Genomic DNA, 26737 nt, shown 5'->3' on the forward strand with positions numbered 1-26737 from the left:
ATAAAAAGTGGTCGATTAGTGAATTGTTCGAACTCAGTCTGGTAGGGTATATTGTGTTACAGTTTTTAAGGCCATAGCTCTGCATGAACGATTTATATTCATTAGTTAATACTGCATTTGAGAGTAAATTTATGTTAAAGTCACCAACAACAATTATATTTCTATGTTTTATTTTGTTGAGTATTATTTCTATGTTATCACATACCTGTGTCCAGTTTGAAGTGAATGGATTGTAAACAGCTATAATAATATAACTACACCCTGACTTAGAAATCTCCAGAACCAGAATATTATGATGCTTTTGGACATTATAGATGATATTACATTGCCACAATTTGTTTTTAGTGTAAATTGATACTCCCCCACCCTTAAGTGATTTTTCAGAAGGAATTCTAAAGGAATGAAATGCTTCATAACCTGGGGTATTGTAAAAGTTAGACTCATCACCGTTTACAGACAACCATGTTTCGACAACAACTATAAAATCGATATTCTGAATTAACTCTATGCGATCAGCAATCATCTCTAACTTACCATTTCGTATGCTACGTGAATTGAGATACATTATTCTCAAGGTTGGAGCAACTGTTCCAAGTGAGGTAACCAAATCGCTATATTGAAAGTATGAGTTCCATTGTCTTTCTGTCATTAGTGTAGTTTAAAAGAAGAGGAAGAGAAACAAATATACATAAATATAAAACATAAGAAGGAATCTGTGAAGACTGACAGCTCATTTAGGCCTAGATGCTGCGAGCCTAATCAATTTTTCAATATCGTCTTCACATTTTATTGTAAATACTTCGAGGGAGGTGGCAGAGATTTTTGCCAGAATCCTCCCTTGTCTCACAAATGCACGTTCAATTCCCTTTGTCCTAGCATCACGAGCCTTCTTGAAGAGAGATTCATTGTAGGGCGTAAGGTGTTCGTTCAAGTATATATTCACTTTTGGACCACCAAAGCCTAGGAGAGAAGAGGTTAGGTTCTTCTGGCGTCTTGCTGATTGCAAAAGAGCATCCTTTTTCCAGCGTTGGACAAATCTGACTATTACGGGCTTCACACTGGTTTTGTTGAAAGAAGAAACCCTGTGAACAATGTCGATGCTGTCCGGATGTATTGGTACATCAAGGATTTCTCCAATTTTCTGGACAATTTCGGTTAAGTTTTCTTCTGAGTGGTACGGAATCCCGGATATTTTCATATTATTAGCTCTTGAATATTGTTTTAGTTCTTCAACGTCCAGTTTCAGCTGTGTCACTTCTCCGGAAAGGGTGCGGTTATTCGATTTTAAGTCTTGTACTGTGTTGTTCAGCACTATGAGTTCTGATTGCATTTTGCCCACCTCAACACTAAAATCGTCAAATTTGTCACTGACAAATTGAACAGAAGTCTTCAGTTCTTTATACACTGACTCTAGTTCACCAAGTTTTCTTAATATTACGTTGAATTTTGTGGAAATGGAATCTTGTAAATTTGAGTCAGGTGGAACGTTAAGCTCAGGTTCGAGTGACGCCGAGTTGCAGGTCAAACATATCCATAGCCTATCCTTTTTTGGAAGACTAAGGAGGCGATCTATTTCGTGTTTGGTTGACCTCATGCATTCTTCCTTCATGTGAAACCACTTAAGGCACTTTTTACACTTTAGGCCTACCTTCATATTATTATCTTTAAATTTCTCGGAGCACTTCACACATCTATCCGCCATGTTGCTAAGTACCCAGGTGTACCGGGGAAATCCACATATGTAAACACCACTGTAGTTTCATACTTACGAACTCACAAATCAAGTACCGTCCTTTCGATCCTCATATTCCGAAAACTATGTACATTTAAATAGAAGACTCTAGCCTTCAGGACAAAAAAAGAAAGAAAAATTCATGGTTAATCGCGGTCTATGTAGTTCGAGTACACCCCACAATTGGTTCATTGCCGTCTTGTAGTATGCAGCCTTAAATCTATACAGGAGGAAATTCTATCATCAGGTGACGTATCATCCTAAATAACTAATCGGGAAATTTGTGATGATTCGTAGCATTTAAACTCTGCCTTGGACGATCGGATCATATTATGAAACCTTATTCCCTTTTATTTACATCACGTCACCTGTAAATTATACTAGGGCCTTATTAATTAGCATGCATTCTATCCCCTAATTAATGAAATGAGTGGCTCCAGCCACGAAGAAAATCTCACAGGAAAATCTTATCAACTATAATCCCTGAAACCTGCGTTATACTCAAATGATATTCAAAGTATTTACATGCAAATGATTTTACTTCCCTACACGTGACTAGCTATCAAGATAAATGAAAGAGTACTCATCACTTCTGCGATCAGCTACCCTCAGGGAGTACATCCATCAGCTTAGGCGGTCATCGGGGCGTTGATATCTGCAGGGTTGTCCAGAGTCCTCATCTGCCGGTTCGTCCGCATGCCGATTGGATCCTCAGATGTCGTCGGAAGGTCCAGAGTATACCTGATGTGTTGAAGTGACTATACAGCGGACCGCTCACCAGCCCTGAAGTTCTCGGAGGTCAAATATGGAATGAGGAAGGATTAATGCGTTATAAATGCACTAATTGTGTCATGCATTATAATTCTGTCTCGGCTAATGGTACGGTACTCATAGATTCAAGTATCCTAGCCCTAGATTGTTAATCTGTCCTGCAGCTCGACACCATTGCCTTCCCTTGCACACACTAATTCTCCATAAATACTGTAGTTGAATCTACGAGCACCACACACTAGGACGCACTCACAGGGTTTGAACATACGTGTTAATATTTTTTTTTTATCGGTCATCAATCGGCCCACTCCGCTTCAATAATCTTTAATACAATGTGCAACTCACTGCGTTAGAGCGAATACGGATGGACACTGCCCGGTCTACAAAAAAAATGATGGCTGAATGCCAGTCACTGATGTCGTCGGTTCGAACCTCACTGCAACACTGTGATCGAACTATATCTTGAACACCCCGCGCCTCTCTGATACATAATCCGAATAAAAAATTCACATCCAGATCATTGCAGACTGCATTAGAAGCATGATAAATATCTAGCTTGCAACGCACTGTCAAACACTATGTGTTGTCATTTATTATTACATATCACTGTTCGATGAGGAATTTCCACAATGTAAAACACTGAGTATTCATACTAACTGTTCACTCACGAATAGGCCTGTTGATTAGCCCGAAGGCACAGAATATACTGGGATACACTGGTCTCTTGCCTCTCGCCTATATGGTGGAAAGAATTATTTCTGGAGGGGGAATCAGTCCACGCCGTCTTGTCATACATCGATCCGCTAGCAGATACATTTACACGTTGAATTTAGTATCAAATTAAAGCCTGTACATTCCACTTTCCGTTGATCAATTTTCATTGCGAATCCTTCACGGGTTCGCCTGTAATTATCAAAGCGTCAGTACCTATTTAAAGTAGGTGGAGCTTGACTCCAGGGATTTTTTAGTTTTCCTGGTCCTGTCAGGGCCGGGCATCTGGTCTTTCTCACTTCAAGACATTCACTACCTGCGCACTTCCCATTATTCTTATTATGTAGAATGGTTCTCTGGATGACAAATCCACATAAAATCTTCTTCATCGAAGCTATAAGTCGAAATTATCTATCAAGTGTTTCCGAGTTATTAATGTTGATAGCCTCGAAACAGTTGAAAGCTATACATTGGTGCCACCAGATATTTAGGGGAATACATGGGGTGATATCGTCTCGAATGTTGGGACGACTTCCTTGAGGCTGTTTCGTGACCTCACCTCTCAGTCATGTGACATCTCGCTTGCCCCAACTCTTTCGCTCAGAGAGAAAGAATTCCACTTACGGGCGCTTGTACTCCCTGTTTTCTCAATTACGCGCAACGAGAGGAGAGGCGCGTGACTCTACGGGGGGCGGCTCGCATCCCGCAACCGTCAAGATTATCCCGTTCGGCGGCTATTTAACGTAGAACCGCGCGGAAAACGGCATATTCTCTCTACAGGATGTCTCCATATACGTGTGACGAGGTCATGAACGGTCACAATATGTATATGTCTCGATGCTTGTGCATTGAACAAGAGACCAGTTCTAGAATTAGATCATCCTCCTCTCCTTCAAAGCTAGGCAATGTCGTGGCAAGTTATCTTTTACGGGTTACAAGAATACACTAAATTCTGTTAAGAGTACGTAGGACCCTACCACCTAACAGAAGTAACAATGAACAGAGATTACCAAGTCGCTCAGATGGATGGAACCATTGAAGGCATTTATAACGTTGCAAACCTGAAGAAATCCTTCAAGAAGGAAGATTGATAAGAAAATCCTATCTGAATTTTCTCTTTGCTAAAGAAGGGGGATCTGTATCAGTAATGCCGCTACAGAATTTATTTTGCATTAAATATAACTAAGTATTTCTACCGCTTGAGAATACATCATTTGCACAACTTCCAACATAGAGCTAATGATGTATGCTGCACCACTTCCGGCCACAGCAAGTTACACGTCACCCAGGCCCAGCTGATATTGTATTTCATTTAATATCTCCTCTAATTATTATGATACAAAAGAACGGACTATGGCAATGTGTGTGTTTTATAATGCCTACAAACCTCACTAGTTTTTACAGCAATCGTAAGAATATTGTAGTATTTATTAAAGGTTTAAGTAAGCTGATGCAGTAAGTGAGACGTGACTCACAGGTTCCGCATCACAACTATATAAACTCAGTGAAAACTACACCAGATATCCAGTCAATGATCTACAGCCTTCCTGGATAGTCTGCTCACTGTTGACTAGATTGCTACCTCATGTCAAGTACTGTGCAGAGACTTAAACTTTCTGCGGTCGCATATTACAAATTGACACTTGTGATATTTCACTTTGTGAATACTTCATCCCAAGACTTGAAATCTTAGGATAATTCTCTTCTTTGTTCTCTGGGACAGAACTTGCAATTTTCAGTGATAATCACTTCTTCAGGGCAGTGCTCGAAAACTTGTAAATTTGTGAATATGTTTCATTATTAGTCATTTCTTCATGCTTAGAGGTAGTGTTCAAGAACTTATATATTTTAATGGTGTAAATAATTTTCAAGTGTTTATTCAATTGTACAGATTATGTTTAGGAACTTGTGAATATTCTCTCCTTGTATGACTTCTACAAAATTGTGCTTTTTCTCTGTTTCTTTTTAATGCATGAACAGTGTTTCCAATGATGAATAGGCTTTAATTTATTCCAACTTAATATTGAGTAACTTCATTTATTTGTACGTCCCACACAAAGAGACTTGCATTTATTTTCAACATATACAAACTTTTTTTTCTTCCTCTGCGCTCTTAGTAATGAATTAACTTTGAACTTCGCCAAGTGGAAATAATTTAACTGGACATAACTATGATTTATTTCAAGATTTGTATTTTCTGTGTATCTTCTCCACTTTATTAATAATCTTGACCATGATGGTCAGGATTGGATCCGTATTGACTTAGTAACAGTAAATATGTTGGAAGATAGTCCGCCTAGTCAATACAATTCATTTATTTACCTTTCACCTTAACATCTAGTACATGTTTCGAGAATATTATGCATTCTCTTCCTCAGCTAGTGGATTAAAATTCAGTATACAATAAGACCTGACTAAAATACGGGGGGCCCATTAAAATTCAAAACAATGAGTATGACAATGTGACACTTAAAAATTTTGGATAGTACAAACATAGAATTAAAATCCCATTTTGTCAAGCACAAATTAAAAACACAATATCGTCTAATTAATGTCTAATTAAATACAACGTCTTGTGATGATATGAATTCACAGTGTCCTTGAAGTTGCCTTGCGTAGTTCAAAAATGTTGAGTTAAGGATGAATGAAATTGCAATAAAACTTGAAGTCTTGCCGATATCCACCGTTAATGGGCGTTAAAATGATGTCTATTTAAATTAAAATATTGGACACAGCGTCGTATAATGATGTGAAATTACGGTGTCCTAGGAATTATAATACTATCTTGCGTAGTTCAATTGGATTTGTACAAGAATAAATGAAGTTGCGTTAAAACTCGGAGTCCTGCCATTATCTTCGGTTGATAGATGTATTATGCAGCCAGGTTGAAAATAGGTTAAAATGGTCTATAAAAAGGAAATTAATTAAAAATTAACAAAAGGCTCCGACATGAACAAATGAGAATACAACGGGGTAAAAATATTAAACCTTACCAGTGTGATGATGTAAATATTACGTGTGGCATGCATGTGTTAGATAGATGTTGAGGCGCCTGATGTTGTATGGCAACTGGCTACAGAATTACCTTGGGTTGCGTGTTGGATGGAAGGAGGGGTGGAAGGAACCGCCCCTGATACTACAGTCATACTTCCCCCCTTACACGCTTGACATCATTTGGCCTCTTACTAGGGTATTGGGTTACCAATTTTAACAACTGATTGTCTTCTGCAATGTGTTCGTTTGGGTTGTTCTCATTATCAAATTTTTGCAATTTGTATATTTCTAATTTCTCTAAGGCATTCATTTGTTTGCCTTTGCTTAATGAATGTAATAAAGTCATATCACGTTCAATATTTGTGAAATGATGGTTGCTTTCATGCATGTGTTCACACATTGCAGGGTATCTAGAATGTTTTCGTGCATTGACATGCTCTTTATACCGTACCACCACACTTCTACCTGACTGTCCGACATATTTTTTTCCGCAATCTTGGCACGACAGTTTGTATACTCCTGATTTACTGAACCTACTGTTGGTGTTTACGCTATTCGAATTGAACAATAAATTATTATTATTATTGTCTGTCCTAAATGATACATGGATATTGTGTTTTCTAAATAGTTTAGCCAAACTGTATGATTGTTTATTAATGTAAGTGAATGTAGCGAATTTCTTTTTTTCTTCCTTATTTACAAGTAGGGTGTTAGGTCTATTCGCGACCTTACTCTTTATCCTATTGACATAGCTTTTGGGGTAACCGTTTCTTTTGGCAATATCTTGTATAATGTTTATCTCTTTATTAAAATCATTTCTGTTTAATGGTATTCTTACTGCTCTATTGATGAAGCTGTAAAATGCCGCTTTCTTATGTTCTCCTGGGTGGTTCGAGTCTTTCCTAATAACAACATCTGTGTGTGTAGGTTTTCTAAATACTTGATAAATCAGGTTTTTATTGTCTCTAGTTAATGTTACGTCTAAGTAGTTTAGACTTTTATTATCTTCCGACTCGATTGTAAACATTATATGTTTATCAAGGTTGTTTAATTGGTCTAACAGTTCGTTTGGCTTGAGTTCTTGTTCGTTAATGATAGCGAACGCGTCATCAACAAACCTTAACCATAAGTCTAATCCTTTTATTTTACCGATTATTTTATTAGATTCCATATGGTCCATAAATATATCTGCAAGGATACCAGACGCTGGTGATCCCATGGCCAACCCATTAACTTGTTTGTACACATTGTTGTTGAAAGTAAAAAAGTTGTTTTCTAATATAAACTTTAATAAGTTGATGAATTCATCAATTTCTACTTTACTCAATGAACTATGTGTGTTTAAGTTGTTCTTAACAATGTTGATAGTCTCCGTGATCGGAATATTCGAATACATATCTTTCACATCAAAGCTATGGATAGTATTATATTGCGATAAAATTAAATTTTTTGTCCTATCACAAAAATCTACGGTATTGCGGAGACTTGTATCTACATTAAATCTGTAATGTTTCTTTAAAAACGTGTGTACAAATTTGGCCGTTTTATATGTAGGAATGTTTCTGAAGTTAACAATCGGTCTAATAGGTATGCCTTCTTTGTGTACCTTAGGCATAGCCCTCAATTTCGGTAATCCTGGGTTCATATTTACCAAGTGTTTTGTTTCATTCGAATTCATCAAAAAATTAGTGTTAGCTAAAATTTGTTTGAAAGTCTTTTGCATGTTCTTAGTGGGGTCCTTCTTTATCTGACGAAAGTTGTCTCCCTTCAGGAAATCATTCGTTTTACTGATGTAATCATCTTTATTCATTAAAACTATAGTGTTACCCTTGTCAGCTTTCGTGACAATTATGTTATTATCTTTAATCTTCTTATTAATATTTCGGAGATTGTTATTAGTGTGGGTATCTGCGATGGTTTTATGTTCCATTATTTTACAAATTTTATTTTTAGCCTCGAACCTCATGTTCTCTTGTTCGTCTATGGGTACCTCTGCAATTGCTACTTCAGATTCCTCTATCAGTTTCACTAGTTCTCTATTTTGGACAGTCTTACTCGTGTGTGGCCAGTTACGTTTGGGACCCTTACTTAAGATTTCGAGTTTGTCATCGTTGAAATCAACGTTGGTCAGGTTTTTGAGTGGCGGATAAAATGTGTGTGTTGTCGTGTATGTGTTGTTATTTCGTATTTCATCTTTGGTGATGCATTTGTCTTCAATGAGCCTCTGGTATTTTCTATCTAAAATATCTTGTTTTTTCTTTAATATTGTAAATAATGAGAGGTCAATGTTAAATTGCGCCTCCTCCCATTCCAGAGTCGAAATTTGACTAGTGATGTGTACGTGTAATTCATAAAGCGTGTTGTTCAGCTTCGTTTTTTGAGGTGTAAGAACCTGATTTCATCTTTAATCCACAAGTGATTTACTTTCCGCTGTGTTCTCATTTCATGACGCAGCAATCTACCTCTCTTTTGTACGGAATTCAAATGTTTAGGTATAACGTCACTTTTAATACATTTCTTAAGAAAGTTCAGGTCTTTTGAAATACTAAGAATTTTAACCTTGGTGTTCTTAAATTTGTTTATCATTTTTCTAGCCTGGCTGGCATAATCATTATTAATAATCTTGACCATGATGGTCGGGATTGGATCCGTATTGACTTAGTAACAGTAAATATGTTGGAAGATAGTCCGCCTAGTCAATACAATTCATTTATTTACCTTTCACCTTAACATCTAGTACATGTTTCGAGAATATTATGCATTCTCTTCCTCAGCTAGTGGATTAAAATTCAGTATACAATAAGACCTGACTAAAATACGGGGGCCCCCATTAAAATTCAAAACAATGAGTATGACAATGTGACACTTAAAAATTTTGGATAGTACAAACATAGAATTAAAATCCCATTTTGTCAAGTACAAATTAAAAACACAATATCGTCTAATTAATGTCTAATTAAATACAACGTCTTGTGATGATATGAATTCACAGTGTCCTTGAAGTTGCCTTGCGTAGTTCAAAAATGTTGAGATAAGGATGAATGAAATTGCATTAAAACTGCCGATATCCACCGTTAATGGGTGTTAAATTAATGTCTATTTAAGTAGTATAATTGGACAGTTCGGCTGCCTCCTCCCGCGGGAAATTTGAATTCTGGCGGGAAATTTGAATTTTGGCAGGAGATTTGTATTTTGGCGCGAGATTTGAATTTGTAAACAAAGCCACGTGCCTTTTGACAGCTGTCATCGACAACAACGCATCGCTAACCTCACTGCTGCCATCTTGACGGGCCTAAACCTCAGTAGTGTCAACTTAACCTAACTAGCGCGAGGTGAACAAAGCTACGTGTTTTTTGACAGCCACGTCCTTTTTGACAGACAGCAACGCGTCGCTAACCTCAGTACTGCCATCTTGACGGGCCTAAACTTCAGTAGTGCCAACTTAACCTAACTAGTGCGAGGTAAACAAAGCCACGTGTTTTTTGACAGCCACGTGCTTTCTGACAGACAACAACGCATCGCTAACCTCAGTACTGCCATCTTGACGGGCCTAAACCTTAGTGGTACCAACTTAACCTAACTAGCGTGTGGTAAACAAAGCCACGTGCTTTTTGACAGCTGTCATCCGCCATCTTTAAACCACAGAGCACTGTGCTGCCCTCTTTATCATAGTAGATGTAAATTCGTCACCTGTCATCGGCAGTGCTGCCATCTTGGCGGGCCTAAACCTTAGTGCTACCAACTTAACCTCACTAGCGTGAGATAAACAAATCCACGTGCAGCTGTCATCCGCCATCTTTAATCCATAGAGCACAGTGCTGCCTTCTTTGTGGTGGCGGATAATTTGAAAAATGCTTTTTGATAGCAGCCATCTTTGAGCACCGTGCTGCCCTCTTTAGCTACTTACCTTTGAAATGTGGTGGCGGTAAATTCCACGTGCTTTACAAACCTATATGCTTTTCTGACAATTGTCATCCGCCATCTTTAATCCAGAGAGAACAGTGCTGCCCTCTATGTGGTGGCGGCAAATTCCACGTGCTCTTGTTTGGAAACAAATCAACATGCTTTTTTGACAGCTGTCAACCGCCATCTTTAATCACCGTGCTGCCCTCTTTAGCTACTTACCTTTGACAGCTGTCATCCGCCATCTTTAATCCAGAGAGAACAGTGCTGCCCTCTTTAGCTACTTACCTTTGAGGCGGTTAATTTGAAAAATTCTTTTCGACAAGCAGCCATCTTTAATCCAGAGAGAACAGTGCTGCCCTCTTTAGCTACTTACCTTTGAGGCGGTTAATTTGAAAAATTCTATTTAACAAGCTGCCATCTTTAATGAAAAGAGCATCGTGATGCTATCTTGCGGGTAACTTTTACGTCACAGCTGTCAACCACCATCTTTAATCCAGAGAGCACCGTGCTGCCCTCTTTAGCTACTTACCTTTGAAATGTGGTACGTCACAGCTGTCATCCGCCATCTTGCATCGCAAACCTCAGTGCTGCACTCTTTAGCTAGATACCTTAGAAATGTAGTGGCGGCAAATTCCACGTGCTCCTGTTTGGAAACAAACCTGTGCGCTTTTTTGTCAGCTATCATCCGCCATCTTTAATCTAGAGAGCACCGTGCTGCCCTCTATGTGGTAGTGGTAAATTCTACACGCTCTTGTTTGGAAACAAACCCATGTGCTTTTCTGACAGCTGTCAACCGCCAGAGAGCACCGTGCTGCCCTCTTTATGCCGGTGGCAAATTCCACGTGCTTTTTGACAGCTGTCATCCGCAAGAGAGCACCGTGCTGCCATCTTTAGCTAGATACCTTTGAAATGTGGTGGCGGAAAATTCTACGTGCTCTTGTTTAGTAAACAAAGCCACGTGCTTTTTTGACAGCTATCATCCGCCATCTTTAATCAATAGAGCACTGTGCTGCAATCATGCGGGTAATTTCGTCAGCTGTCATCCACCATCTTTAATCTACAGAGCGCTGTGCTGCTCTCTGTAGTAGCGGTCAATTTGAAAAGTTCTGTTACTTGTCATCCGTCATCTTTAATCAACAAAGCTTCGTACTGCTATCTTTAGCTACATACCTTTAACATGTGGTGGCGGATAATTTGAAAATAAAAAACTTCCGTTAGCTATCATCCGCCATCTTTATTCAACAGAGCATCGTGCTGCTATCTCTAGCTACATACATTTAACATGTGGTGACGGCAATTTGAAATTCTATCTATATGCCATCTTTAATCAACAGAGCACCGTGCTGCTATCCCTTTGAATTGTGGTGACGGATAATTTGAAATTCCGTTAGCTATCATCATTAAACATTAGTGCATTCGCTAACCTAACCTCTCATCTACTATCTTGAAAGAGATTATACGACACCTCCTCTACCTCTTCCTCCTCCTCCTCCCCTACCACCTCCGCCTCCTCCTCCTCCTCTGTCAAGGCATAACTTTATCGAACACGCATCGCGAAGGCAAGAGTGTGCAGCAATATGCATGTTTAGACTTGCGGATTACGAAAGAAACATAACAAGACTTGAATCGAACCCTGCACTCGATGTCGTTAACTTCAACATGTGATTAAAACATTGTCTGGTGTGTTCAGAACACTACATAAGTAGAATCGAACGCTGTACAACATGTTAAGGGATACCTTTGTTCTAAGAAGATCAGATTGAAACATAACAAGACTAGAATTGAACACTGCACTCGATGTCGTTAACCTTAACATGTGATCAGAACAAAGATTGATGTGTTCAGATCACTAAACAAGTAGAAGCGAACACTGTACAACATGTTAGGGGATACCTTTCTTCTAAGAAAATTAGATTGCAAATTAACAAGACTAGAATCGAACACTACACTCGATGTCGTTAACCTTAACATGTGATCAGAACATTGATTGATGTGTTCAGATCACTAAACTAGTAGAACCGAACACTGTACAACATGTCAGGGGATACCTTTGTTCTAAGAAAATTAGATTGAAACATAACAAGACTAGAACCGAACACTGCACAACATGTTAGGGGATACCTTTGTTCTAAGAAGATCAGATTGAAACATAACAAGACTAGAATTGAACACTGCACTCGATACAACATGTGATCAGAAAATTGATTGATGTGTTCAGATCACTAAACAAGTAAAACCGAACACTGTACAACATGTTAGGGGGTACCTTTGTTCAAAGAAGATCAGATTGAAACATAACAAGACTAGAATCGAACACTGCACTCGATGTCGTTAACCTTAACATGTGATCCGATACAACATGTTAGGGGATACCTTTGTTCTAAGAAAATTAGATTGAAACATAGCAAGACTAGAATCGAACACTGTAAGAACATTGTTTGATGTGTTCAGAGCAAAAGTACAACTTCAATGATTTACCTAGTGTAAAAATCAAAAACACACACTGTGCACATATCGCATAGCTATCTCGCCTATCACTTGCCTAGTATGAAAATCAAAAACACACTGTGCACATATCGCATAGCTAACTCGGCAACACTTCAAATGATTTGCTTAGTACGAAAATAAAAAAATCTATACCGCGTAGCTAACTCGTTCATCACACTGCTATGACGCTTAGTAATTGCAAATACACTGATATATGTCATACGAAAATCAAGAAAGCATACTGCATAGCCAACTCGCTCGGGTCACTCGCTTAGTAATTGCAACACGACTAGAACACTGATACACGTTACACACACACACGGATAAGAATGTTCCGAGATACTACATACTTACATGTTAAAAAATAGGGGGATGAAAGATCATAAATTATACGTACACATGTTGTCTCCTCCAAGTTGTAAGACGAAATAGACGCAGTACTGCGAGTTTCCGCTCTAGCTGTCGAACGGAAGTAGCATGATATCTCAGCAAAAAACAAAATACGCGTGAGCTTGCATACATGCAAGTCAGACACAATGATGGATACCGCGATTCAAATTCTGGCAACTTATGCCGTCAGGAAGGGCATCCGGCTAGATCATGTTATGACGATCGCGCAGGTCCCTCGCCTAGCATTTGCTATTTCTTTACGGCTTCCGACAGTAGGAGTTCGAACCTGCTATCTCCCGAAGTAGCGGGAATGATTGAAGAGTGTTGAGGGCGATTCATTTGTCGGATGGAGGCGTTAAGCTGTGTGCAGGCTTCTTCGGTAGGAGAAGGCTATATGCCGGCACTAGGATATCTAGTTATAAAACCCGCTACAACAAATTTATCGCGTTTACTGCGATTTAAAATCCTAGTCAGGAAGGGTAGCCGGTCGTAAAACTATGGTGTATGATCTAAGAGGCGGGGTGTGCAAAACAAAAGCCAGTATTAAGTAAGGGCTGTTGATAGGGAGCGTTAAACCTTGTGCAGATTCCTTCGAAAATGATTTTGAGTACAAGACGTTGATGGTGATTCATCTGTCGGATGGAGGCAATAAGCCTTGTGCAGGCTTCTTCGGTAGGAGTAGGCTATGTGCCGGTACCGGGATATCTAGTTATAAAACCCGCTATAACAAATTTATCGCGTATACTGCGATTTAAAATCCTAGTCAGGAAGGGCAACCGGTCGTAAAACTATGGTGTATGATCTAAGAGGCGGGTTGTGCAAATAAGCTAGCATTGAGTAAGGGTTGTTGATGGGGACGTTAAACCTTATGCAGACTCCTTCGAAAATGATTGTGAGTACAAGTGTGTTGAGGGTGATACATTTGTCGGATGGAGGCGTTAAGCTGTGTGCAGGCTTCTTCGGTAGGAGTAGGCTATGTACCAGCACTGGGTTTTACCCTCTCCCTACGGTAGTATATTACATTCTTAGGTAGTTTCGAGGGCGTGCAAAAAAAGAGCCAGTATTAAGTAAGGGCTCTTGATGGTAGGTGTTAAACCTTGTACAGGCTCCTTCAACAGGAGATGCCTACATGCCGGCGCCGTGCAGGCTCTTTCGATAGGAGGGGGGCTATATGCTAGCACTGTGTTTTAACCTCTCCGTACAATCATGATAATTTATGTTAGGAGCTTACACGGGCTACGTGAGTTACAAGTCGCTCATCAGCACACCGTGTCTTCGTTCAAGGTTAGTGCAGCCGGAAGCCGAGTGTACAATTTCAGCTAACACATGCATTCCATACCTCGCTCTGAATGACTGCGCCGATACAACTTCAAGGATAGTGTTCTATGTAGTAGAACAGAAAATGTAACCCATAACCCGTTCCTAAAGCTTAAAACTGTAAATGTTTGAAGCTCCTGTTTTTACAGCTAGATATGGTTCCTAACGTAGCAGGACCGGAATTAAAAATATGTTTTAAAGCCGAGTGCCTCCTCCTGACGCATGAGTTTAAATCGCAAGAATTCGTTTTACGACCGGTTGCCCTTCCTGACGCGAGATTTTAAATCACAAGAATCCGTTTTACAACAGGATGCCCTTCTTGGATTTTAAAAAGCAGTATCTAGCCTCTTACATCATACACTATTGTTTTCAACCGGTTGCCCTTCCTGACGCGAGATTTTAAATCACAAGAATCTGTCTTACAACTGGATACCCTCCTAGGATTTTAAATAGTAGTATCTAACCTCTTACATCATATAGTATTGTTTTCGACCGGTTGCCCTTCCTGACGTCAAAGAACTAGGATTAAGAATCTGTTTACAACTTCTAACATGAGAATCGGGGATTTACAGCTAGATGCTCTTCTTAGATTTTAAATCGCTGTATCACGAACTATTGTTTTACAGCCGGATGCCCTTCCTGACGCAAAACTAAGATTTTAAATCGAAAGAATTTGTTTTAAGACTAGTTACCCTTCCTGACGCAAAACTGGCAGTATCTAGCCTCTTACATCATACACTATTGTTTTCGACCGGTTGCCCTTCCTGACGTCAAAGAACTCGGATTAAGAATCTGTTTTACAACTTCTAACACGAGAATCGGGGATTTACAGCTAGATGCTCTTCTTAGATTTTAAATCGCTGTATCACGAACTTTTGTTTTACAGCCGGATGCCCTTCCTGACGCAAAACTAAGATTTTAAATCGCAAGAATTTGTTTTTAAGACTAGTTGCCGTTCCTGACGCAAAACTGGCAGTATCTAGCCTCTTACATCATACACTATTGTTTTCGACCGGTTGCCCTTCCTGACGTCAAAGAACGCGGATTAAGAATCTGTTTTACAACTTCTAACACGAGAATCGGGGATTTACAGCTAGATGCTCTTCTTAGATTTTAAATCGCTGTATCACGAACTATTGTTTTACAGCCGGATGCCCTTCCTGACGCAAAACTAAGATTTTAAATCGCAAGAATTTGTTTTAAGACTAGTTGCCCTTCCTGACGCAAAACTAGCAGTATCTAGCCTCTTACATCATACACTATTGTTTTCGACCGGTTGCCCTTCCTGACGTCAAAGAACTCGGATTAAGAATCTGTTTTACAACTTCTAACACGAGAATCGGGGATTTACAGCTAGATGCTCTTCTTAGATTTTAAATCGCTGTATCACAAAGTATTGTTCTACAGCCGGATGCCCTTCCTGTCGCAAAACTAAGATTTTAAATCGAAAGAATTTGTTTTTAAGACTAGTTGCCGTTCCTGACGCAAAACTGGCAGTATCTAGCCTCTTACATCATACACTATTGTTTTCGACCGGTTGCCCTTCCTGACGTCAAAGAACTGGGATTAAGAATGTTTTCAACAAGTTGCCCTTTCTAACATGAGAATCGGGGATTTACAGCTAGATGCTCGCCGGATGCCCTTCCTGACAGCATAAGTTGCCAGGATTTGAATCGCGGTATCCATCATTGTGTCTGACTTGCATGTATGCAAGCTCAAGCGTATTTTTTTTTTTTGCTGAGATATCATGCTACTTCCGTTCGCCAGCTAGAGCGGAAACTCGCAGTACTGCGTCTATTTCGTCTTACAGCTTGGAGGAGACAACATGTGTACGTATAATTTATGATCTTTCATCCCCCTATTTTTTTAACATGTAAGTATGTAGTATCTCGGAACATTCTTATCCGTGTGTGTGTGTGTGTGTGTGTTTCGAGAAAAAAAGAGTAACGTGTATCAGTGTTCTAGTCGTGTTGCAATTACTAAGCGAGTGACCCGAGCGAGTTGGCTACGCAGTATGCTTTCTTGATTTTCGTATGACATATATCAGTGTATTTGCAATGACTAAGCGTCTTAGCAGTGTGATGAACGAGTTAGCTACGCGGTATAGATTTTTTATTTTCGTACTAAGCAAATCATTTGAAGTGTTGCCGAGTTAGCTATGCGATATGTGCACAGTGTGTTTTTGATTTTCATACTAGGCAAGTGATAGGCGAGATAGCTATGCGATATGTGTACAGTGTGTGTTTTTGATTTTTACACTAGGTAAATCATTGAAGTTGTACTTTTGCTCTGAACACATCAAACAATGTTCTTACAGTGTTCGATTCTAGTCTTGCTATGTTTCAATCTAATTTTCTTAGAACAAAGGTATCCCCTAACATGTTGTATCGGATCACATGTTAAGGTTAACGACATCGAGTGCAGTGTTCGATTCTAGTCTTGTTATGTTTCAATCTGATCTTCTTAGAACAAAGGTACCCCCTAACATGTTGTACAGTGTTCGGTTTTACTTGTTTAGTGATCTGAACACATCAATCAATTTTCTGATCACATGTTGTATCGAGTGCAGTGTTCAATTCTAGTCTTGTTATGTTTCAATCTGATCTTCTTAGAACAAAGGTATCCCCTAACATGTTGTGCAGTGTTCGGTTCTAGTCTTGTTATGTTTCAATCTAATTTTCTTAGAACAAAGGTATCCCCTAACATGTTGTATCGGATCACATGTTAAGGTTAACGACATCGAGTGCAGTGTTCGATTCTAGTCTTGTTATGTTTCAATCTGATCTTCTTAGAACAAAGGTATCCCCTAACATGTTGTACAGTGTTCGGTTTTACTTGTTTAGTGATCTGAACACATCAATCAATTTTCTGATCACATGTTGTATCGAGTGCAGTGTTCAGTTCTAGTCTTGTTATGTTTCAATCTAATTTTCTTGGAACAAAGGTATCCCCTGACATGTTGTACAGTGTTCGGTTCTACTTGTTTAGTGATCTGAACACATCAGTCAATGTTCTGATCACATGTTAAGGTTAACGACATCGAGTGTAGTGTTCGATTCTAGTCTTGTTATTTTGCAATCTAATTTTCTTAGAACAAAGGTATCCCCTAACATGTTGTACAGTGTTCGCTTCTACTTGTTTAGTGATCTGAACACATCAATCAATGTTCTGATCACATGTTAAGGTTAACGACATCGAGTGCAGTGTTCAATTCTAGTCTTGTTATGTTTCAATCTGATCTTCTTAGAACAAAGGTATCCCCTAACATGTTGTACAGCGTTCGATTCTACTTATGTAGTGTTCTGAACACACCAGACAATGTTTTAATCACATGTTGAAGTTAACGACATCGAGTGCAGGGTTCGATTCAAGTCTTGTTATGTTTCTTTCGTAATCCGCAAGTCTAAACATGCATATCGCTGCACACTCTTGCCTTCGCGATGCGTGTTCGATAAAGTTATGCCTTGACAGAGGAGGAGGAGGAGGCGGAGGTGGTAGGGGAGGAGGAGGAGGAAGAGGTAGAGGAGGTGTCGTATAATCTCCTTCAAGATAGTAGATGAGAGGTTAGGTTAGCGAATGCACTAATGTTTAATGATGATAGCTAACGGAATTTCAAATTATCCGTCACCACAATTCAAAGGGATAGCAGCACGGTGCTCTGTTGATTAAAGATGGCATATAGATAGAATTTCAAATTGCCGTCACCACATGTTAAATGTATGTAGCTAGAGATAGCAGCACGATGCTCTGTTGAATAAAGATGGCGGATGATAGCTAACGGAAGTTTTTTATTTTCAAATTATCCGCCACCACATGTTAAAGGTATGTAGCTAAAGATAGCAGTACGAAGCTTTGTTGATTAAAGATGACGGATGACAAGTAACAGAACTTTTCAAATTGCCCGCTACTACAGAGAGCAGCACGGCGCTCTGTAGATTAAAGATGGTGGATGACAGCTGACGAAATTACCCGCATGATTGCAGCACAGTGCTCTATTGATTAAAGATGGCGGATGATAGCTGTCAAAAAAGCACGTGGCTTTGTTTACTAAACAAGAGCACGTGGAATTTTCCGCCACCACATTTCAAAGGTATCTAGCTAAGGATGGCAGCACGGTGCTCTCTTGCGGATGACAGCTGTCAGAAAAGCACATGGGTTTGTTTCCAAACAAGAGCGTGTAGAATTTCCAATACCACACAGATAGCAGCACGGTGCTCTCTAGATTAAAGATGGCGGATGATAGCTGACAAAAAAGCGCATAGGTTTGTTTCCAAACAGGAGCACGTGGAATTTGCCGCCACTACATTTCAAAGGTATCTAGCTAAAGAGTGCAGCACTGAGGTTTGCGATGCAAGATGGCGGATGACAGCTGTGACGTACCACATTTCAAAGGTAAGTAGGTAAAGAGGGCAGCACGGTTCTCTCTGGATTAAAGATGGTGGTTGACAGCTGTGACGTAAAATTTACCCGCAAGATAGCACCACGATGCTCTTTTCATTAAAGATGGCGGCTTGTTAAATAGAATTTTTCAAATTAACCGCCTCAAAGGTAAGTAGCTAAAGAGGGCAGCACTGTTCTCTCTGGATTAAAGATGGCTGCTTGTCGAAAAGAATTTTTCAAATTAACCGCCTCAAAGGTAAGTAGCTAAAGAGGGCAGCACTGTTCTCTCTGGATTAAAGATGGCGGATGACAGCTGTCAAAGGTAAGTAGCTAAAGAGGGCAGCACGGTGATTAAAGATGGCGGTTGACAGCTGTCAAAAAAGCATGTTGATTTGTTTCCAAACAAGAGCACGTGGAATTTGCCGCCACCACATAGAGGGCAGCACTGTTCTCTCTGGATTAAAGATGGCGGATGACAGCTGTCAGAAAAGCATATAGGTTTGTAAAGCACGTGGAATTTACCGCCACCGCATTTCAAAGGTAAGTAGCTAAAGAGGGCAGCACGGTGCTTAAAGATGGCTGCTATCAAAAAGCATTTTTCAAATTATCCGCCACCACAAAGCGGGCAGCACAGTGCTCTGTGGTTTAAAGATGGCGGATGACAGCTGTCAAAAAGCACGTGGCTTTGTTTACCACACGCTAGTTGGGTTAAGTTGGTACCACTAAGGTTTAGGCCCGTCAAGATGGCAGTACTGAGGTTAGCGATGCGTTGTTGTCTGTCAAAAAGCACGTGGCTGTCAAAAAACACGTGGCTTTGTTTACCTCGCACTAGTTAGGTTAAGTTGGCACTACTGAGGTTTAGGCCCGTCAAGATGGCAGTACTGAGGTTAGCGATGCGTTGCTGTCTGTCAAAAAGCACGTGGCTGTCAAAAAACACGTGGCTTTGTTTACCTCGCGCTAGTTAGGTTAAGTTGGCACTACTGAGATTTAGGCCCGTCAAGATGGCAGCAGTGAGGTTAGCGATGCGTTGTTGTCGATGACAGCTGTCAAAAAGCACGCGGCGTTGTTTACAAATTCAAATCTCGCGCCAAAATTCAAATCTCCCGCCAAAATTCAAATTTCCCGCCAGAATTCAAATTTCTCGCGGGAGGAGGCCGCCGAACTGTCCAATTATACTAGTTATTTAAATTAAAAAATATTGGACACAGCGTCGTATAATGAGGCGAAATTACGGTGTCCTAGGAATTATAATACTATCTTGCGTAGTTCAATTGGATTTGTACAAGAATAAATGAAGTTGCGTTAAAACTTGGAGTCCTGATATTATCTTCGGTTGATAGATGTCTTATGCAGCCAGGTTGAAAATAGGTTAAAATGGTCTATAAAAAGGATATTAATTCAAAATAACAAAAGGCTCCGACATGAACAAATGAGAATACAACGGGGTAAAAATATTAAACTTTACCAGTGTGATGATGTAAATATTACGTGTGGCATGCATGTGTTAGATAGATGTTGAGGCACCTGATGTTGTATGGCAACTGGTTACAGAATTACATTGGGTTGCGTGTTGGATGGAAGGAGGGGTGGAAGGAACCGCCCGTGATACTACAGTCATACTTCCCCCCTTACACGCTTGACATCATTTGGCCTCTTACTAGGGTATTGGGTTACCAATTTGACCACTATATTACTGGACTGAACTTCAAACAGCATGTCTTGGAAAACACCTGCGGAAATAGTCTTCTTGACTACCTGCTTTCCTATAACGAGCCCTCATCTGTTTCTGTGGGACGAAATATTTTTAACTCCAACCACAAGTCCTTTGAAGCAACTTTCACTCTCACCCCTCCCCGTGCTCCGAGATGTCATCGACCTGTCCTTAGGAGCTCTGTGCCTGTGTGGCGTAAAGTTGACTGGCAGACTGTGAATCGTACCCTGTCCCTGTTACCATGGCATTTGTTGCATGTGGGTGAAGTTCAAGATGCGGTGGACTTATTTTATGATTGGACGCTTGCTGTGATTCGGGACCTCATTCCTACTCGTTCGATGTCCAGAAAATTCCCTCCATGGAAGAAGAGTGATACAAAAAGTGCTGAACTACAAAAATCGGTAGCCTGGAGACAATGGAAGAATGCACCTTCCGAGAGTAATTATAAAATATTCTCGGACCTTCGCAAACACCACAAGTACTTATTAAGGCGGGATTACTCTGACTATATTAACGGAGCCTGCATTGAAGTAAGACACAACAGTAAAAGGTTCTGGTCACTTATAAATAACAGAAGAGACAATAAACGAATACCGGAAGTAGTAACCTGGGACCAGTCTGTAGCCAGTGGAGCAGATAGATCTGAATTATTTAATGAATATTTTACCTCTAATTTTGTTAAACCTGTGCAATATGTTGAGTTTCCTAAATGTAAACCTGTTACTTCCCATAGCCTCAGTAATATTTCTACCACTGAATCTGAAGTGTACTCCCTACTTTCGTCTTTGTCAGAAAATAAACCCACTGGTCCTGATGGTCTCAGTCCTATCTTCCTTAGGAATACAGCAGTAAGTCTTTCATACCCTATTAGTGTGATATTCAATCGGTGCTTCTCAGTCGGCTACTTTCCGAGCTCCTGGAAACTTGCGTATATCACACCAGTTCTTAAAGGTGGACAGAGGTCGGATATTGCAAATTATCGCCCGGTCTCTATATTACCTGCTTTATCAATCATTTGTGAAAGGATCATCCATCAGCATTTGCTTGCGTTTACAAATCCCTATATATCCCCTCAGCAGCATGGTTTCCTTCCTGGAAGCTCCTGCGTAACTAACTTGGCTATCCTCCTCCATCATGCCACGTCTGCCATCCACGCGGGCTCTCAACTTGATGTATGCTATATCGACATCGCGAAGGCCTTTGATACCGTGGATCACACCCTTCTTGTGCACAAACTTTCTGAACGGTTTAACGTGCATGGGAGACTCCTAGCTCTAATTAATAGCTTTCTGAGCGAAAGACTACAGCGCGTTGTTCTTGATGGATGCAGTTCTTCTCTCACCACCACCCTCTCTGGTGTCCCGCAGGGTAGTGTCCTTGGTCCACTTCTTTTTGCCCTGTTTATTGATGACCTTATCGATACTGTTTCCCACCATTCATGTGAAATACTGCTCTTTGCTGATGATTGTAAAATCTTCAAGCAGATCGATTCTCCTACAGATACGATCCAATTGCAAAATGCACTTGATTCACTATCAGGTTGGTGTACTACATGGCGTCTTAAACCTCATCCCTCCAAGTGTTCCACCATTTCGTTCACACTTCGTAAATCCCCCGTTCTACAACAATATCACCTACTGAACCAACCGATTGCTCTTGTTGACAATCAAAAAGACTTAGGAGTGCATTTTGACAGTAAATTGTTGTTTGTCTCGCACATAAACAGGGTTACCTCACGTGCTATGTCACTCCTTGGTTTACTGTACAGGTTTTCTGACATCACAGATGTGAATGCCCTCCGAGCATTCTACGTTTCCTGTATCTTACCTATTGTTGAATACGCCTCTCCAGTCTGGTCCATTTCTGCTTCTTCTAACCTCTGCCACCTTGACCGTGTACAATCATTTTTCTGTGCTATCGTCAGAGCCAGGGTCCCTGCATGTCGCAATCTAAGCACTATCCAAGTGCTTGGGAAACTGAACCTCAAGACTCTTTCTGCTCGGAGGAAAGTAGCCGACCTAAAGCTGCTATACAAAGCAGTTAATGGTCTGTTTAGGTCTCCAGATTTAGCTTCCTTATTTCCCCTCCACGTCCCATCCCGTAATACCAGAATGAAGACCCTATTCCATACTCCTTACTCCCGGCTTTCTCTCACCCAAAGGTCCCTTTCGGTACGTATTCCAGCAATGTTTAATACATTATCTATCAACAACAACCTAGATCTCTTCGTAACGTTTCCTTCCTTCTGTCATGATATTTATCATATAACTTAATTTTCCTTCTTGTTCTTTCCCGTTCTGCTCCTGTATTTACTGTAAATGTATTTTTCTTTGTTAATAACGTTGTTTATGTAAATATGTATTATATATGATTGTGCAGTTTTTATTGTGTATATTTGTGTCCTTTGTAAGTATTTATATATCTTTCATTTTAGATTCATATCTGTTGTACATAGCTCAGATCGTTGTAATTCGGCGTTATGCTGTTGCTGATCCTGAATAAATAAATAAATAAATAAACTATCCAAAATTTTTAAGTGTCACATTGTCATACTTATTGTTTTGAATTTTAATGGGGGGCCCCCGTATTTTAGTCAGGTCTTATTGTATACTGAATTTTAATCCACTAGCTGAGGAAGAGAATGCATAATATTCTCGAAATATGTACTAGATGTTAAGGTGAAAGGTAAATAAATGAATTGTATTGACTAGGCGGACTATCTTCCAACATATTTACTGTCTTCTCCACTTGTAAACCCTCACTTTGAGATACAAGTGGCAGTCATCAGACTTCAAGAATGTCTGTCATCACTGGATGTGTAGTTCCATGGTGATGGCATCACTGGATACGTGGCAAAATTTATATTTGTTACATCACTTTTGAATGAGAGTTTTTAGCTGCATTATTTTATCCTGAATACAAACAATAGAAATACTTCACCTCTCCAGAAATTTGGGCTTATTTTTTCGTTTAGATGAAGAGGCACAGCCTGATGAGTCACTTGTACCACGAAAAGAAAGTAGGCGGTGATGCAAGGAGTGCAAGCCCAATGTTTTCAGGGCTACCATACCAAAACAAACTAATCCTAAATAGGTAAATTTTGTATTTCAAATATAATTGCATTTATTTGTGGCTTATGTAGTCACATTAAATGATTAATTTTTATTGTTTGATCAGGCTTGTTGGTATAACTTGAATGTAAAAGATTTTTTCTGTATATTTTTTGATGTTTTACATAAGACTAGTATAATTCCTTTAGATATGTACTTCCTGATTAACATCTTCTTTTTGGATAGCTGACACCTTCATGTAATACAAAAATTAGGTATCTACTATGTTTTGCTGTTGTGTAGTAAGTTAAATTCAGGAAAAAGACCCAGTTCACTGCGAGGGTCCATGTTAAAATATGTTAGTGTTGAAAATGTTACTAATGAATAAGAAAATAGGGCAGCAGGTAAGCTACTGCGACCAGCATAGTGAAAGGATAGATAGACACCAAACCAATGCCCACCACAATAGTGCAGGTCTATATGTCTAATAGATCAGCAGATGATGATGAAATCAAATGAATATATGAAGATATAGAAGATGTAATATAATATGTAAAAGGCGACGAGAATCTAATGTGAGACTGGAATGCAAAGGTAGGCCAAGGAAGAGAAGGTAATACAGTAGGAGAATTTGGATTGGGACGAAGTAATGAAAGAGGAAGTCGGCTGGTTGAATTCTGCATCGATCATAATGAAATCCTTGCTAATACTTGGTCAAAAGTACAAACGGCGGCTTTATACGTGGATGAGACCTGGAGATAATGGAAGGTATCAAATAGACTTCAGTATAACTAGGCAGAGATTCAGAAACCAGGTGTTGGATTGCAAGACTCTCCCAGGAGATACGTGGACTCTGACCACAACTTGTTGGTCATGAAATGCCATCTGAAGTTGAAGAAATAGAAGGAAGGAATGCAAGGAGATGGGATCTAGACAAGTTGAAAGGAATGAGTGTGAGGGATTGTCTCAAGGAACATGTTGAACAAGGACTAAATGAAAAGGCTGAAGGAAACACAATAGAGGAAGAACGGACAGTCATGAAGAATGGGGTCAGTCAGGCTGCTGAAGAAAGTTTAGGAAGAAAGGAAAGATCAACTAAGAATCAATGGATAGCTAAGGAAATACTAGATCTGATTGATGAATTGCAAAAGTACATGAATGTAAAAAATTAGGAAGGCAGAAAAGAATACAGGTGACTAAAGAATGAAGTGCAATGAAGGAGAAAGTGCAGGACAACTAAAGAAGAATGGCTGAAAGAGAAGTGCAAGAAAGTTCACGGTTGTATGGTTCTAGGAAAGGTAGATGCTGCATACAGGAAAATTAAGGAAACCTCTTGAGAAAGGAAACAATGTGTATGAATATTATGAGCTTGGATGGAAAACCACTTCTAGGGGAGGAAGACAAGGCAGATGGCAGAAGTAAGGAGGGCATAAAATGCAGACTACCACAAACAAAGAAGGCCTTTCATAAGAAAAGAAATTTGCTCATTTCAAACATTGGTATAGGAATTAGAAAGATGTTTTTGAAGACTTTTTTATGGTACATGGCATTGTATGGAAGTGAAATATAGACAATAACTAGCTCAAAAAGGAAGAAAATAAAATATATATTTTGAGATGTGGTATTACGGAAGAATGCTGAAGGTGAGATTGACAGATCGAATCATGAATAAAGAGATACGGTACTATATGAAATTGGTGAGGGAGATCAATTTGGCTAAATTAGACAAGAAAAATACATACTGATAGGACACATCTTAAGATACCCAGGACTTGTTCAGTTAGTTTTTGAGGGAAATGTAAGTGGTAAGAACGGTAGGTGTAGTCCAGTGTATGAATAAGACAAGCAGATTAGAAGAGATGTAGGATGCAGTAGTTACATAGAATTGAAGAGATTAGCACAGCATAGGGTGGTATGGAGGTTGCACCAAAACCAGTCTATGGTCTGATGACTCAAACAACAACATGAGGCTTTATGAGATGTATGGTGAGTTAATCTTCTTTCTATTGAAATGCTGATGGTTTACATCTTCAGCCTGGTTATACATATCTACTTTACTCTGTAAACATTAATATTACTGGTATTGTTGTTGTTATAAAATGTATATAACATTTTTTAAGACAGGTTCTGCAGATTCTATGTGCTGAATATTCTAAAATCTCATTCACTGATTCGTAAATCTGTTATGTTCCAGGAAAGTTATGTTCTTTCTATTTATTAATTTTATACTATAATTCTCTATTTTTCTTGCAAGTGGATTGGACCAAAAGGATCAGACTGTGGCATTGTGAATGTCAATATCCCAACAAGTGGTGCTGAGATTGGAGGGGCATTTGGTGGAGAGAAACACACAGGAGGAGGTCGTGAATCTGGCTCAGATTCGTGGAAACAGTACATGAGACGTTCAACCATTACAATCAACTTCAGTAAAGAACTTCCTTTAGCTCAGGGAATAAAATTTGAATAAGCCTGAAGAGGAAATTCACATGATCAAAAAATGTATGCAAAACAAATTCTAAAACCTTATTGTATCATTTGATATTACAGATAATGTTGGTGAAAATATATATCAATATAAGGAGCTTAAGAGACTGGTCTTTACTTTATAACTGAATTGGATAGGAATAATTTTTTGCCATGTAACAAGAACAGAATATTATTATTTCAGAATAAATGTGAATGAAAAATAAGTGTGAATGTTCTATACATTTTTTAAAGGATTTGTTTCTTTTGAATAACCAAGATATATCAAAGACCTTTGACTTATTCAATATTTAGTTTATTTTCCAAGTACAAATTAGGAAAGTTTCACTTTTGAGATGTTAATAATAAGAAATAAAACACCAAGCAGAGTGGCTACACGTGTTAACGTGCTATGACTATGGAGCCAAGCTGTGCATTTGGGAGATGGGTAAATTCGAAACCCATCGTCAGTTGTCCTGAGAATAGTTTTTTGTGGTTTCCATTTTCACTTCCAAGCAAATGCTGGGACAGTTCCTATTCATAGGCCACAGCCAATTCCTTCCACCTTCATACTCAGTTTCGTTCACCATTATTTATTTCATCTTCATTAGCTTCTCAGCTGAGGTTTGTAACAGGAAGGACATCTGGCTGTAAAATAGGCCACATAATTTCTTCTCACCTCATCCCGGACCTCGTATCAGAAAATGGGACTAATAACAGAATAAACCATAGGATAGAATCATTTTGAAATAATATTCATTGACTAAACATTCTCAAAGATATAAAGCAATTTCTGTTCAAGTGGAGAAGGAGGAAAGGAAGCTA

At 39.3% G+C, this 26737-nt stretch overlaps 1 protein-coding gene across 1 annotated transcript in view; it reads left to right on the plus strand.

The window, feature by feature from the left end:
- Positions 1–26139, plus strand: part of Aldh7A1 (aldehyde dehydrogenase 7 family member A1) — a 155069-nt gene extending 128930 nt beyond the window's left edge. Inside the window, exon 8 of the mRNA XM_067141845.2 lies at positions 25704–26139. Within this exon, the coding sequence (XP_066997946.2) occupies positions 25704–25916 (213 nt within the window). The 3' untranslated portion in view covers positions 25917–26139. The remainder of the gene's footprint in view (positions 1–25703) is intronic.
- The last annotated feature ends 598 nt before the right edge of the window (positions 26140–26737 follow it).

This window comes from Anabrus simplex, chromosome 2, assembly GCF_040414725.1.
Source record: "Anabrus simplex isolate iqAnaSimp1 chromosome 2, ASM4041472v1, whole genome shotgun sequence".
Lineage (NCBI taxonomy): Eukaryota > Metazoa > Arthropoda > Insecta > Orthoptera > Tettigoniidae > Anabrus > Anabrus simplex.